The sequence below is a fragment of the Bombina bombina genome, chromosome 6 (genome assembly GCF_027579735.1).
Source record: "Bombina bombina isolate aBomBom1 chromosome 6, aBomBom1.pri, whole genome shotgun sequence".
Lineage (NCBI taxonomy): Eukaryota > Metazoa > Chordata > Amphibia > Anura > Bombinatoridae > Bombina > Bombina bombina.
This window is the reverse complement of record NC_069504.1, coordinates 976,572,368-976,589,702: the sequence shown is the minus strand read 5'-3', so window position 1 is coordinate 976,589,702 and position 17,335 is coordinate 976,572,368. Positions and strand designations below refer to the sequence as shown.

Below are 17,335 nucleotides of genomic sequence, written 5' to 3'. Positions count from 1 at the left end.
GACATGAGATTCTCCTAAAAGTATAGATGGAGCTTAGTTATTGTCCAAACAACAGACCACAGATTAGACTCCTGTTCTACAGTCCAGTCTCCAAACCCACATCAGATTGCCCCTAACCATGTAGACGCCTGCAAAATCCCTCAGAATCTGACTCATATCAGACTCAAAATATTGGTTTAACTATATATACATAATTACACATAATTACACGTAGACACACACACATATAGTTACACATACTTATATACTTACACATAATTACACATGCACACATATATTTATAGACACACACATATATATTTACACATAATTACACAAACAAACACACACATATATTTACACATACACTATCCACATATTTACACATACGTACACACATATTCTTACACAGACACATGTATAATTAGACATGCACAGGCACACATATATACTTAAACAGACACAAACACACAAATATACTTACACATAATTACACACACATGCACACATATATACTTACATACACACATATACGTACACGCACACACATATACTTACACATAATTACTCATACACACACTCACACATATATACTTACAAACACACATCACACCAATCACAGAATCACTGCGTAGAATGTAACAGGTGTAGGTTTATGAAGTTTGCAGTATGCATTTCCAAAACAGGAATAGCAAAATCTTACATGAAAAGGGGTCAAAATATATTTAAAAAGTGTATTGCAAAGTTTTTTGTGAATAGGCATTATTAAAGGGACAGAGGCCAAATTATTAAAGGTCTTACGCTCTCCATATTCAGCATTGCACCAGAGCTGGCTCACCTGAACTCCACGTTAGTGAGCACAGTGTTATCTATATGACACACATGAACTAACACCCTCTAGTGGTGAAAATCTGTCAAAATGCCCTGAGACAGCCTTAAAGGGCTTAGAAATTAGCATATGAACCTCCTAGGTTTAGTTTTCAACCTCTGAGGAAGCGTTAGTGAAACGCCGCGTCAGGGGTCTTTTTTTAATTAGCCTCACTTGTTGTAAAACTATTAGAATAACAGCATGCTGAATTAATAGAAAAATATAGACTTAGTCGCTATAGGCTCTTATGCCTAGATACATGTACTTACGCTGAATACTAAAACCGAGTCTAGCCAGACATAGTATTACAATCTAGCTTCGGTCCGGTGGTTGTTAGTGTTTAATACAGAGATAGGTTCTGTTTATCTCGAAGTTGTTGTGCGTTACAACCTTAGGTGGTATTATAATATTAACAATTAGCACTAGCTAATACATACGAAACAAAGGATTTGCCTCTAACTAGAGCTTAGATTGAACTAAGCTATATAGCGCTTGGCATATTTTCACATTTTCTCATGAATCATATGTTATAAGCTACAATTTACTAGCCCTTTATTTGGTGGAACAATACAATCCAGGGGGCAACAATAATTTAGTAAGCTTGCAACATAATAGATTGTGATTTGTAACAAAACGATTAACTTGAATATACCTAAGGCTATTCTTTGTATACCTAGTAGTAATCAAAATACCTACCTAGTAATTATTTATTAAATATTACAAGCACTATCCCCATAACCTGAGATAATCCAATGACAAAATAAGCCACATTACAATACAATATATTTAGTAATTATACTATTCCATGTTATATCCACCACAGTGTGTAGTCTAATAAAATACTTGGTTTAGTTACTTATAAACTTCTTAGTATTGTTCTAGGCTGTTACTTTGATAGGTGCACAGTAGATTGGTGACACCTCAATTTATCAGAAGTTTTAGATTGTTATCTGACAAGCAGGTGTTTACTGAGCGTAAGATGATTTCTATATAGTTGGGCACAATAATTTGGGAATTACTAAAGAGCCAATAAATACCAAAGATGATCTGATCACTCAGCAAGACTCTTTAGTACACTGCTCCTTAGAAATCTACCGCTATTAGCCATACTAAGTTCTGTTACAATTCTCCTAGATAAAAGCATAAGCTGTTGATTCCACTAACACAGTGAGTGTGCTTTTAATTTTTGAGGGCAGCATCACCATCCACATAAGCTGTCTTTTTTAAAAGATACTAATAAAGGTTATATTTTATACACAATTATATTCGTGTTCTTGACGTCATAGTAATCTACAATTCATAATTTACATGATATTATCTCAGTGCATATAAGCATCTTTCCTTTTGGGTGACTAACCTGCTTATCCAGCAAGGTGTAGTCACAAACTGTACTTAAGAATACCAAGAGAACAAAGCAACATTGGTGATAAAAGTAAATTGGAAAATTGTTTAAAATTACATTCTCTATCTGAATCATGAAAGTTTATTTTGGACTAGATTATCCCTTTAAATATTTTATGAAGTATGCAAGTTTGAGTTGTATGTCTCTTTAACACCTTAATGACAGAGGACGTGCAGTTTACATCCTCAAAAAAAAGGCAGTTAACGCCTGAGGACGTACCCTGCACGTCCTCGGTGTGGAAAGCAGCTGGAAGCGATCCTGCTCGCTTCCAGCTGCTTTCCGGTTATTGCAGTGATGCCTTGATATGGACCATGTATGGCCATCCGATGCAGATAGAGCCACTCTGTGGCCCCCTCTGCACCGGACATCGATGGCCGGTATCGTTGGTGGGTGGGAGCCGACATGGGGGAGGCGGGTGGCGGCCATCGATGGGCCCAGTGATGTGGAGGGGGCGGGATCGTGGGCGGGGATGACCGGGGGCGCGCACGGACGTACGCGTGCACGATAGGGAGGGGGCGGGCGCGTGCACGGGGAGGGAGTGGGTGGGAACCGCTACACTACAGAAAATATGCACCATAGGATTTGGTAATCAGGGTTTATAAAATCTAATAAAAAGAAAAAGAAAAAGCTAAATCAGGGGGTGTTGGGTTGTTATATGGGAGGGAAGCTACACTACAGGAAAAAACTGGGAAAAAATAAAAAATAAACATTTTTTTCTGCATACTGGGTACTCAAGATGGCCCCCAAAAAGGCAGAGGGGGACGGTTAGAGAGATGTTTGGGGGGATCAGGGAGGTTGGGGGCTAAGGGGGATCCTAAACAGCAGCATATGTAAATATGCTATACAGTTTTTTTGTAAAAAAAACAAAGATTCCCTTTATTTTTGTACTGGCAGACATTCTGCCAGTACTTAAGATGGCGGGGACAATTGTGGGGTGGGGGAGGGAAGGGAGCTCTTTGGGAGGGATCAGGGGGTGTGATGTGTCAGGTGGAAGGCTGATCTCTACACTAAAGCTAAAATTAACCCTGCAAGCTCCCTACAAGCTACCTAATTAACCCCTTCACTGCTAGACATAATACACGTGTGATGCGCAGCGGCCTTCTAATTACCAAAAAGCAACGCCAAAGACATATATGTCTGCTATTTCTGCACAAAGGGGATCCCAGAGAAGCATTTACAACCATTTGTGCCATAATTGCACAAGCTGCTTGTAAATGATTTCAGTGAGAAACCTAAAATTGTGAAAAATTTCAAGTTTTTTTTAATTTGATCGCATCTGGTGGGGAAATGGTGGCATGAAATATACCAAAATGGGCCTAGATCAATACTTTGGGTTGTCTACTACACTACACTAAAGCTAAAATTAACCCTAGAAGCTCCCTACATGCTCCCTAATTAACCCCTTCACTGCTGGGCATAATAGACGTGTGGTGCGCAGTGGCATTTAGCGCCCTTTTAATTACCAAAAAGCGACAACAAAAGCCATACATGTCTGCTATTTCTGAACAAAAGGGATCCCAGAGAAGAATTTACAACCATTTATGCCATAATTGCACAAGCTGTTTGTAAATAATTTCAGTGAGAAACCTTAAGTTTGTGAAAAAAATTGTGAAAAAGTGAACGATTTTTTTATTTGATTGCATTTGGCGGTGAAATGGTGGCATGAAATATACCAAAATGGGCCTAGATCAATACTTTGGGATGTCTACTAAAAAAAAATATATACATGTCAAGGGATATTCAGGGATTCCTGAAAGATATTAGTGTTCTAATGTAACTAGCGCTAATTTTGAAAAAAAGGGGTTTGGAAATAGCAAAGTGCTACTTGTATTTATGGCCCTATAACTTGCAAAAAAAGCAAAGAACATGTAAACATTGGGTATTTCTAAACTCAGGACAAAATTTAGAAACTATTTAGCATGGGTGTTTTTTGGTGGTTGTAGATGTGTAACAGATTTTGGGGGTCAAAGTTAGAAAAAGTGTGTTTCTCTTGTTAAGTGTATCCAGTCCACGGATCATCCATTACTTATGGAATATATTCTCCCTCCCAACAGGAAGCTGCAAGAGTCCACCCACAGCAAAGCTGCTATATAGCTCCTCCCCTAACTGCCATATTCAGTCATTCTCTTGCAAGCCTCAACATAGATAGGAGGTTGTGAGAGTCTGTGGTGCTTTCTACTTAGTTTATTCTTCAATCAAAAGTTTGTTATTTTTAAATGGCACCGGAGTGTGCTGTTTATCTCAGGCAGTATTTGGAAGAAGAATCTGCCTGCGTTTTTCTATGATCTTAGCAGACGTAACTAAGATCCATTTGCTGTTCTCACACATTCTGAGGAGTGAGGTACTTCAGAGGGGGAATGGCGTGCAGGTTTTCCTGCAGATAAGGTATGTGCAGTAAAATATTTTTCTAGGAATGGAATTGACTAAGAAAATACTGCTGATACCGAAGTAATGTAAGTAAAGCCTTAAATGCAGCGATAGCGACTGGTATCAGGCTTATTAATAGAGATACATACTCTTGTAAAAATGTGTTTTAAAACGTTTGCTGGCATGTTTAATCGTTTTTTAACATATGTTTGGTGATAAAACTTATTGGGGCCTAAGTTTTTTCCACATGGCTGGCTTAAATTTTGCATAGAAACAGTTTCCTGAGGCTTTCCACTGTTATAGTATAAAAGTTACAGTTGGTGCAGTTAAAATTACAAACAGTGACATTCAGCTTCCCTCAGCAGTCCCCTGCATGCTATAGGACATCTCTGAAGGGCTCAAAAGGGCTTCAAAAGTAGGAGCTGTTATGACTGTTTACAACATATTTTTCGTTTTGTTAATCTGTTTTTTGTATTAAGGGGTTAATCATCCATTTGCAAGTGGGTGCAATGCTCTGCTAACTTGTTACATACACTGTAAAAATTTTGTTAGTTTAACTGCCTTTTTTCACTGTTATTTCAAATGTTGGCAAAATTTGTTTCTCTTAAAGGCACAGTAACGTTTTATATATTTGCTTGTTAACTTGATTTAAAGTGTTTTCCAAGCTTACTAGTCTCATTATTAGTCTGTTCTAACATGTCTGACATAGAGGAAGCTCTGTGTTCATTATGTTTTAAAGCCATGGTGGAACCCCATCTTAGAATGTGTACCAGATGTACTGATTTCATGTTAAACAATAAAGATCATTTTTTGTCTTTAAAAACATTATCACCAGAGGATTCTGTCGTGGGGGTAGTTATGCCGACTAAGGCCTCGCTTCCATTGAGTCGTAATTCAGTTTGCGTGCACTCGCAAACCGTTAAATATGCTGTCGAAAGCAATAGCGTTTAACGACTGTTTCCAATGGCGCGTTATACCTTAATATCGGCTTCCGGACTTCGGCTGCCGAAAAGATTTTCGCGTCCCATAGAAAGTAATATAAGCCGTTAATCGATAAATTATACCAGGTTTCCATTGAAAGCGCTAACCGTTAATACACTGTCGGAGGCTGTCGATACATTGAGACATATTACCCCCAGCTCAACTAGGTGTAAAGGAGGAAAAAAGAGCTTTTTGAGGCCTGTTTCTCATTGAAATTGAAAATCAAAAAAAAATTACATATAGAAATATAATTTTATCTAATAATAATCTTCTCCTACATGTATATATGTATGATAATTGTATATATATATTTGACCTATATAAATCATATAATTTTAATAATTACTTTTAACTGTTATGATAAAGGCTGATATATTTAAATTGAAAAATATAATAATTACATTCAGTGTCTTTGAATTTCCGATATGTAACTACATATATGTTGAAATTATATTTCATATCAAAAATAAAAGTCATGAGTAAGTATATACTTTCAAACTGTTCATTAAATTAAGGATTAGATGAGATGAAGATAAGCCCTCCCCCCCATGTTATTCATTGCAATCACCAGTTTCACATATGTTAACAAGCAACACACAGCTATAAAAAAAAGACCACACCTAGCCTAACCTCAGAACAGATATTTCAAAATGCAGGGTGAGAGAGAAGCTGACAATGCTGAAGTTAGACAGCGTAGGCCTGACATCCCCAGAGTGAGGCTGGATATAGAAACCCTGAATGAGCAGCAGGTGTTTGAAAGTTTCAGGCTCAACAGGGAGAAAATATATCAGTTATATGCCCTGTTGCAAGATAGGCTGGAAAGCCAGGGCTATTCAAGCAGGGCTGTCCCTGGAATGACCAAACTACTAGGGGCACTTCATTTTTTGGCTTCTGGATCCTTTCAGGTGACAGGGGGCATTGTAACTGGGGTGCATAAGTCCACTCTTTCTAAGCATCTTTCAAAAGTTATTGATGGACTTTATGATAATTGCAGAAAATTTATTTTTTTCCCCACATCACCCAGAGGTTGGCGTGATGTTAAGAGGGACTTTTTTCTTTTAGGTGGCATACCCAATGTCCTTGGGGCCATTGACTGCACTCATATTGCCCTAAGACCCCCTGTGCGCAGGGAGATAATATTTAGAAATAGGAAACACTTCCACTCCTTAAATGTGCAGATTATATGTGATGCAAACATGCGCATATTAAATGTTGTGGCAGGGTTCCCAGGAAGTAGCCATGATGCCTACATCCTCAGGAATTCTGGTGTGTGGAGATTGTTTGAGACAAATCAAATGCCTGAAGGACATCTCCTCGGTAAGTGTTTATGTATATATTATGATGCCTTCATGTGTTCAATATTTTGACATTTTATTGTTTCATTGCTTTATAATCCTTTATGTATGTGTCTAAGGGGGTGAAATTGATTAAATAAATAAATTGTTAATCATTTAAAAGATATATATTAACTATGTCATAGTAAGACATATGCATAACATTATTTCATGTCATACATTGCTTTATGGAAAGATGTGTGTTTATCTATCTATCTATATCTATATCTATATATATATACTGTATATCTATGCATTCATATTTTAGCAGATTCTGCATATCCTCTTAAAAAATGGATTTGGACACCATTGAAAGAGAACCAGGTTGTTGGGCCTGCTGAATTAAGGTAAAATATATATTTATTTTCTGCTCATGTGTGTCAGAAATATTGATTGTGCCTTGCAAAATGCTCACTATAATCTGTAGAAAAGTAGGACCAGTACACACTTCATAGGAATGTCCCTTTAAATCACTCTTGGGTGAATGTAGGTGCAAACCTGGAGGACCTCCTTTTCCAAAGTCCCAGTAAATGTAATGAAATAGAACACACAGGTAGCACTCTATGTGGAGCAACAGCACCTTTATTGAGCAACGTTTCGGGGCTCCTGCCCCTTTATTAAGCTATATATCTGTGTTTGTGCACATACATTTGTTGCTTGATTATCTTGTGTGTGTGTGTATATATCACTATCACAGACATAACAATGTTGTACTGAGTGCCTTTAAAGGGACAGTCAAAATACAAATCATCTATTATCAGTGAAGCATTTATAAATCTCTCTGCTTCAATATAAATATATTTATATATATATAAAATGGTTTAAAGATTTATAAGATCAAACCAGGAATGTAGTTAGCTCATTAGTATTTGATTTGTCTTCACATTATATATTATAATCATATTTCTTGTTCTTTTAATACAGATATAATGAAGCACATATCCGAACACGTGCTATAATAGAACGACTGTTTGGTGTTCTAAAAATGCGCTTTCGCTGCCTGGACAGATCAGGGGGGGATCTCCAATTCAGTCCGGAAAAAGCTATTAAAATCATAGTGGCATGTTGCTGTCTACACAACATGGCACAGGAGCATGGGATGTTGAACGACTTACTTCCAACACCACAGCCCCCAGGTGAAATCTTTGAGCCTGATGTAATTAATCATCCACAACCCCTCAATGCCCATTTGGAGAGATCTGCAACTATTCAAGAATTCTTTTCAGGTATTTTTATAGTATTGTAATGAGACCTTTTAGTTATTTATGATTATGTTTTTTAATAATACACATTTTTTTCTTTTAATGTTTTACAGATTGAAGATTCTCAGAAATGGAATACCACTCCCCTCCCTCTCTCCTCATCCCTATATTTACCACATTTTCCCTAAATAAATGTATACTTTACTCAAATATAGTCATGGTGAATGTTTATTTATTTCCAGCTATGTACTAATCAATGCATTCATCTTATGATTTATGTATAACATAATTATCTAAAATATCATTTTAATTATATTCCAAATATGACTTTGTTCTCTTGGTATAATTATTTAAAGAGCAGCTATGCACTCCTGGTTAATAAAATTGAGTTCATGGGTGAACCAATGACAGACAGGATATATACTGTATGTTGGCAACAATAAACAGCTCCAACATAGGTTCTATGCTGCTCCTGATCTTACCTAAATAAAACTATAATCAAAGGATACTAAGAATATTAAGAAATATAAAGAATATAAATATATTAGATTTGCTTTTAAATATATATGTTTTAGCAAAATAATGGAATTTATGTCACTTTAAATAAAAAAAGGAAGAGTGTGTTCACAATAAAACATTAATGAACCAGATAAATCATTCAATTCCAATCAACTTACATATGTACTCATAATCAATTTAATCCTTTTATGTTTCTTATTTCAATCATGTATTTAAGTTTAGGAGCCATTCCATTTAATGCTCATCACCTGTGGTGCACTTGCTGATTGTTGCCTACATTTAGACAACAATCATCAAGCGCTCCCCATGTGCAGATTCAAAATGGGTAGATTCCTAAGATAACATTCCTGTTTTATTAAATTACAGATGATAATTAAGTTAAATAGATTATAGGATTACATATTTAAGTATATAAATACTGCATGCTCTAATTCCTGAGTTTTATTTTTAATAGGCTATCCCTTTAAGAAATATATCAGATGCTCATTTCAAAGAGACAAATCCAGATATAATATAATCCTTAAAATAAAGATACATTATCAATACATACAATCCCCTGAGATTGCACACTTGAATGGCATGGTTACCTCATAGAAAATAATATAGAAAAATAAGTCAAAGGAAAAAATCTTTTTATCATGAAGATGAGTTTTATTATTACAGATTTACCCTCATTCAAATGTAATTTTCAATGTGAAAATCATATTTATTCAATACAAAACGATGACACATTAAAGTTATAATGTGTCATAGTACTAATATTTATAAAATATATGTAATGTCATGTCTGCTAAAGCAGATAATACATTTGCAATATTTAGACTATTAACCAAAATACATAAGTGCTTAATATGACATACTTCAAGAGATATGAAGTATTGTCTTTAACATGGAGTTATTGAAACAATTTAAAAGTGCATTGTGCATTGGTCCCAGGGAGAGTCTGTGTCTGTTCATATGATGTCAATTAAAATGTATTAATCACCTCTATATCATGGCAATCACATATATGTTGTGTATACACCAGTGCTTAAATATCATAAAGATACATTTATCTAATTATTCTAAATATTGAATAATAATCTTGACAAAAAGGAGTGCGTTAGTCATGATAGGTATATATTTCAGATATTACATTCCACATAGGACTAGAATGAATGCAAGGTGTTTGGCCATATCAACAGGAAGGAGTATTTACTTTTCAACTCTTCTATAACTGTATAAGCCTTATTAGCTTCATCTGAAGGAGCAAACAACATATGCTTGTGGAATATAAATCATAACATTTACACATGTCACGTTGACCAATGTTAGATAGCATATACTGTATAAATTTCAGACACGTATCCCCAAGTATTCTTAAACGGCATAATATCCTCAATAAAAGGACACATACATTTATCAACAATTTACACCTGCATATTAATTGACATCATGTGAAATAAAAATGAATAAAGCTGTTAATGTTTTTGAAAATAAACAGCTATTAAAACAATTTTGAAATATATTTTCTAATTTTGATTAGAAAAATATATGCATATTTATGAGATGGAAATCACACTTAAGAAAGTGCTTCATAAAAAAATTAGATATTATATATCTTGAAAGAATTTAAAAAGAAAAATACTTCTTAATGCTTGCGGCGGGATTTGGCCTTTGGAGGAGAGGTACTTGGGATGGAAGTGTGGCGTCTTGGGCGACGCACACCAGCTGGCTGGGAGGCTAAAAGATGTGATTCAGGGTCCTGCAGGGAGATAACGGAGGATGCGAGTGAGGAGGGAGTTTGCGGCCTATCTGCAACCCTCTCCACTGCCTCTGCCAGGCGGACGAGTGCAGCATTATGTATGTCCATCTGGCTCTGTAGCCTCCTGAAATCCTGCTGCTGCTGGAGCCTAGTAAGTCTAAGCTCCCTGTGAATGAGCCTCAGTAGAGCATCCTGCTGGGACTGCGCGGGGATATTGGATTCCATGGGGGGCACTTGTGGCTGTATAGGTGTCTCCGGCACATATTCCTGGCTCTGTGTGAGGTTGTCGTCACTCAGTCTTGGGGACTGTGTGGGTGGCTCAATATCCAATTGAGGACAGACATTGGTGGGGGGTGGTGGTGATTGTTGTGGTGGTGGTAGTGGTGGCGGCATTTGTTGTGCCATGGGAGGGTGCTGAATGTGTTGTTGAGGTGGCATATAGTACATATGCTGCGGTGGAGGATGCATCTGCTGATGCTGTGGTGATGGAGGATGCATCTGCTGATGCTGTGGTGATGGAGGATGCATCTGCTGATGCTGTGGTGATGGAGGATGCATCTGCTGATGCTGTGGTGATGAAGGAGGCATCTGCTGATGCTGTGGTGGTGGAGGATGCATCTGCTGATGCTGTGGTGATGAAGGAGGCATCTGCCGATGCTGTGGTGGTGGAGGATGCATCTGATAATGCTGCGTTGGAGGATGCATCTGATAATGCTGCGTTGGAGGATGCATCTGATAATGCTGCGTTGGAGGATGCATCTGATAATGCTGCGTTGGAGGATGCATCTGATAATGCTGTGGTGGAGGATGCATCTGATAATGCTGTGGTGGTGGAGGCTGCATCTGATGATATGTCCTCCCAGATGAATATGGGGATGGGCCAGGAACATTTTCAACCTCATAGGCCAGTGGCTGTTGCTCATCTCCTTCAAGTATGCTGAGGTAGGAGTATCCAGCTTCAATAACATCCCCCTCCTCCTCACTGAATTCCGGAACATCACTGGCCTCCGGTCTTGTTGAGGACTCATACTCATGTTCCAATTCTGAAAAATAAATTGTAATTATAAATTAATCTGATGAAACATCTAACATTTGAAAATCAATTTTATAGATATAGTTATATATATATATATATATATATATATATATATATATATATATAATTTCTGTATGAACTTAAACATATTTAACCAGAGGTGTATATTTAAAGATTGTGCCTCTAAGCGACTCTTTGTATTACACATAGTCCATATATATGATATAGATAGAAAGAATTTAAATCTATACCCTTGCTTGTTTGAGCAGATAGCCACTCCAGAAATCAGGATGAATATATCCACTACAACTATGTTAAGATGCCATTAAAGGGGCAATGAAGTACAAATTAAACTTTCATGATTCAGACAGAGCATGCAAATTTAGTCAACATTTAATATTTTACTCCTATTATCATATTTTCTTCCTTCTCTTGGTATCTTTATTTGAGAAGCAAGAATGTAAAGCTTAAGAGCCAGACAATATTTGTTTCAGAACCTGGGTTGCTGTTGCTTATTGGGTGGCTAAATGTAGCCACCAATCACGAGCGCTAGCCAGGGTTCTGAACAAAAAATGCAAAGTCTCCATAGCTTACATTCCTACTTTTTCAGAAAAAGATACCAAGAGAACAAAGAAATATTTATAATAGTAGTACATTAGAGAGTTGCTTAAAATTGCTGCTCTATCTGAATCATGAAATAAAAAAATTGGGTTTACTATCACTTTAAGTTACTGTGCAAATTAGACTTTGAACCATGTAAAACATTACTTGTACTAATCCTACCTAGGTATGTTTTCCACTGATGCTTGAACACAATTGATTACTAAACATATATAATATATGAACATTCTATATTCTGTATTACACATGTGTATGATTACATTTATATTTTAAAAAACAAAGCCGATATATATTTCTGATGTTAACATATATTTGTTAGAAATAAAACATTTATTACATATGATATTTAATATTCACCTTCATGGACCTCTTCAGCTGGCACTGATGTGTCCATTGTCCCCTTACATCCGTAAACAGATTCATCTGAGATGACATTGGCCATCATCTCCTCCCATGACCTTAGGTGTATCCTCTTGCTAGGACCACCACCTGTCCCACGTGCATATTTGGCCTGCTGTGCCAGCTTAGCTTTGGTTTCCCTCCTGCAGTCATGATAGCGGTGTTTAATGCTGGCAATAGAACGATTACGTCCTAAGCAGCTGACTGCCACTCGAATCTCCTCCCACAGCTTATTCCGGACAGCCGGCCTCAGGTTAGGGTTCTCCAGCTGAGCTGCCCTCTCCAAGTAGGCCTCAACAAGAGCCTCCTTCTCCTCCTCAGAGTACCTCTCCTCTCTAAGCCTGCCCTTCACACCTGAAGGGCCAGCAGACACAGACTCTCCCTCCTGTGACTGGGGACCGGCCCTCTCTACCTCCTCTGTCCCTGCAGGCTGTGACAGGCTACCACCAGCCCCACCCCCAGTTGCCACAGTCTGCCCCACTTTCCCTTTTCTTTTTGTGCCTAGCTGAGGCTGACTCCTCCTCACTCCTCCCACCTCCATTCCTCTTCCACCCTCTCTCCTTCCCTCCTCTGCCAGGGTTTGAGGAAGGACAAATCCTCCACCCAAACCTCGGCCCCTATTCCTGCCCATACTACTCCCTACTTCCCCCCTCCCCCTCCCTCTATCCACCCTCACCACTGCCCTCCCCCTAGCCACCCCCTTCCCAACTCCACTAGGCCTATCCATCCCTTTCTCCTTCCTCCCTAACTCTAACCTAACACTAAAGTCCCTAGCTTACCTAACTACACTAAGTCACCTAACTAAACCCTATATTAAATAGCCCCAAAACTAACTACCTAACCTATCTAGACCCTAACTATCTCTATTCTATATCCCTCAAAATAAAAATAAAATGTGGGGGTGAAAATAAACAAAGGGATGTAAATGAAAAAGGAAAAACTAAGGAGGATTAGAACAAAATTATAGACAAATAATAAGGGATGCAAATGAAGAAAGGGGTGAGCTATATAGTCAAATGAAACAAAAAATATGGGATGTAAAAAATAAATAGGATGGGAAAAATGTATATATAAAAAAAAAAGTTATATAGTGAGGAAGGGAAAGGTAGTCAAAGGGGGGATGGGAAGTGGAATAAGGGGATTAATGAAAGGAGTAATAAAGGAAGATGGGGATATGGGGGTTAATGAAAAAAAATATGTGAATGTGTTTGTATCAAATAAAAGTGTGTATGTGTGTGTGTGTGTATTTGTGTGTATAAACTAATGTGTGTTAATTAACTAATGTATGGATGTGTGTGTGTGTTCCTAATATTATATGAGGCCTACAATAAGAATATATGAAAATCAAATATCAAACTCTCCACTAACTCTCAAACAACTCTCAAAAACCCAAAACTCCTACCAACGCAACTAGCTCCCGTGTCTTTCTCTCTAGAGGCGATCACAGGTAAAGAGCGCAGGCGCAAACCGGTATTCTTATAGACAGAGGTCGGGTTACCATGGCAATGCACTTGTTATGGCGCGCTTTTCGACAAATCCGACATCGGTTGGCAACGCAAACTTACGTACGGCCGAAAAGAGCGACTGCGCGCAACACGCTAATCTTTTCAATGGAAACCTGGTACTAAAATGGAGCCGTAAATTACCTTTAGCTGTCGTCCGCTTCGGTAGCTTACGGCTCCATTTTTAACGACTCAATGGAAGCGAGGCCTTACTCTCCCCACGTGTCAGACCTTTTGACTCCCGCTTTAGGGACTCACGCTCAAATGGCGCCAAGTACATCAAGGGCACCCATAGCGTTTCTTTACCAGGGGATTCTGTCGAGGGGAAAGTTATGCCGACTAACTCTCCCCACGTGTCAGACCCTTCGACTCCCGCTTCAGGGACTCACGCTCAAATGGCGCCAAGTACATCAAGGGCGCCCATAGCGTTTATTTTACAAGACATGGCAAAGGTGGTGAATAATATTCTGGCAGCAGTATTAGTCAGACTATCTGAAATTAAAGGAAAGCAGTTAGCTCTGGGGGTAGATACAGAGCATACAGACGCTTTAAGAACCATGTATGATACTACCTCACAATATGCTTAGTCTGTGGGTGATTTTTTTTTTTTTGACTCAGGGAAGATGATTTAACCTGATTCTGATATTTCTACATTTAAAATTTATGCTTGAGAACCTCCACTTGTTGCTCAGGGAGGCTTTGGCTGCTCTGAATGAATGTGTACAATCGCAGGGCCAGAGAAATTGTGTAGACTGGATAAATAATATGCAGTGCCGGTGTGTACTGATGTTTTTCCAATACCTAAAGAGGTTTACTAAAATTTTTTTTAATAAGGAATGGGATAGACCAGGTGTGCCGTTCTCTTCCCCTCCTATTTTTTAGAAGAATGTTTTCTAATAGTTACCACCACACGGGACTTCTGGCAGACAGTTCCTAAGGTGGAGAGAAGAGTTTCTACTCTAGCTAAGCGTACCACTACCTCTGACGAGGACAGTTGTGCTTTTTAGATCCAATGGATAAAAAATGTTTATTCAACAGGGTTTTATCCTGCAGCCCCTTGCATACATTGCTTCTGTCACTGCTGCTGCGGCGTTCTGGGTTGAGTCTCTTGATGAGGCTTTACAGTTAAGCGACTCCATTGGATGAATATATTTGACAAGCTTATGCTAGCCAATTCCTTTGTTTTCTGATGCCTTGTTCATTTGACTAGACTAACGGCTAAGAATTCTGTTTTTTACTATACTGGCGCGCAGAGCGCTATGGCTTATATCATGGTCAGCTGTCGTGACTTTAATAAATAAGCTACTTAACTTCCCTTCAAGGGGCAGACCCTATTCGGGCCTGGTTTGAAGGAGATTATTGCTTATATCACTGGAGGAAAAGGTCATGCCCTTCCTCAGGATAGGTCTAAATCAAGGGCAAAAAAAAAAAAAAAAAAAGTCTAATTTTCGTACCTTTTAAAAACTTCAGGGCAGGTGAGGACAAAATTTAGAAACTATTTAGCATGGGTGTTTTTTGGTGGTTGTAGATGTGTAACAGATTTTGGGGGTCAAAGTTAGAAAAAGTGTGTTTTTCTCCAACATTGGTGTGTCCGGTCCACGGCGTCATCCATTACTTGTGGGATATTCTCCTCCCCCACAGGGAAAGGCAAGGAGAGCACACAGCAAGAGCTGTCCATATAGTCCCTCCCAGGCTCCGCCCCCCAGTCATTCTCCTTGCCGCTCTGAACAAGTAGCATCTCCTCGGGGATGGTGAGGAGTTTGTGGTGTTTAGTTGTAGTTTTTTATTCTTCTATCAAGAGTTTGTTATTTTAAAATAGTGCTGGCATGTACTATTTACTCTGAAACAGAAAGAGATGAAGAGTTCTGTTTAAAAGAGGATTATGATTTTAGCAGACAGTAACTAAAATCAGTTGCTGTTCCCACACAGGACTGTTGAGATGAGAGAACTTCAGTTGGGGGGAACAGTTTGCAGACTTTTCTGCTCAAGGTATGACTAGCCATTTTTCTAACAAGACTGTGTAATGCTGGAAGGCTGTCATTTTCCCTCATGGGGATTGGTAAGCCATTTTCTTAGTCTCAAACAGAATAAAGGGCTTATTATGGGCTATACACTGGTAGACACTCTTAAGGGCTAAATTGATTGCTTTATTTAAGTATTATATGCAGTTTGAAGTTGAATTTCACACTTTTATAACATTGGGGAACGTTTTTTAGCACCAGGCACTTGTTAAGACACCTTCCCAGTCAGGAAGGGCCTTTCTCTGTAGTACTTCTAGCGCGCCAATGCTTGTTACTATGCAGCAATTGACGGCAGTAATGGATAACTCCATAGCTAATATTTTATCCAAAATGCCAGCATTTCAGAGAAAGCGCGATTGCTCTGTTTTAAACACTGTAGAGCAGGAGGGCGCTGATGATAATTTTTCTGTCATACCCTCACACCAATCTGAAGTGGCAGTGAGGGAGGGTTTGTCAGATGGGGAAATTTCTGATACAGGTATAATTTCTCAGCAGGCAGAACCTGATGTTGTGACATTTAAATCAAAATTAGAGCATCTCTTCGCATTACTTAAGGAGGTGCTATCTACTCTGGATGATTGTGACAATCTGGTCAACCCAGAAAAATTGTGCAAGATGGACAAGTTCCTTGAGGTCCCGGTGCACCCTGATGCTTTTCCGATACCTAAACGGGTGGCGGACATAGTGAATAAGGAGTGGGAGAAGCCAGGCATACCTTTTGTCCCTCCTCCTATATTTAAGAAATTGTTCCCTATGGTCGACCCCAGGAAGGACACATGGCAAACAGTCCCTAAGGTCGAGGGGGCGGTTTCTACTCTAGCCAAGCGCACGACCATTCCTATTGAGGACAATTGTGCTTTCAAAGATCCTATGGATAAAAAATTGGAGGGTTTGCTTAAAAATATTTTTGTACAGCAAGGTTACCTCCTTTAACCTATTTCGTGCATTATTCCTGTCACTACAGCGGCGTGGTTCTGGTTCGAGGAACTGGAAAAGTCGCTCAGTAGGGAGACTCCGTATGAGGAAGTCATGGACAGAATTCACGCACTTAAGTTAGCTAATTCCTTTATTTTAGACACCGCTTTGCAGTTAGCGAGGTTAGCGGCGAAAAATTCAGGGTTTACAATTGGGGCGCGTAGAGCGCTCTGGCTAAAGTCTTGGTCGGCGGATGTATCTTCCAAGACAAAATTGCTTAATACCCCTTTCAAAGGTAAGACCCTTTTTGGGCCAGAATTGAAAGAGATTATTTCAGACATCACTGAGGGAAAGGGCCATGCCCTCACACAAGATAAACCTTTCAAGGCTAAGAATAAGTCCAATTTTCGTTCCATTCGCAATTTCAGGAACGGACTGGCTTCCA

General features: G+C 38.7%; 2 protein-coding genes across 5 annotated transcripts in view; both read left to right on the top strand.

The window, feature by feature from the left end:
• LOC128664000 (leukotriene C4 synthase) overlaps positions 1 to 17,335 on the top strand; it is a 305,297-nt gene that overhangs the window by 72,664 nt on the left and 215,298 nt on the right. The window lies entirely within an intron of this gene.
• On the top strand, positions 5,958 to 8,343 carry LOC128663999 (putative nuclease HARBI1). The gene is made up of 4 exons (XM_053718633.1): positions 5,958 to 6,914; positions 7,200 to 7,278; positions 7,856 to 8,157; positions 8,247 to 8,343. Exons 1-4 carry the CDS (start codon positions 6,248 to 6,250, stop codon positions 8,249 to 8,251), a joined length of 1,053 nt encoding a protein of 350 aa, XP_053574608.1. The 5' UTR covers positions 5,958 to 6,247; the 3' UTR covers positions 8,252 to 8,343.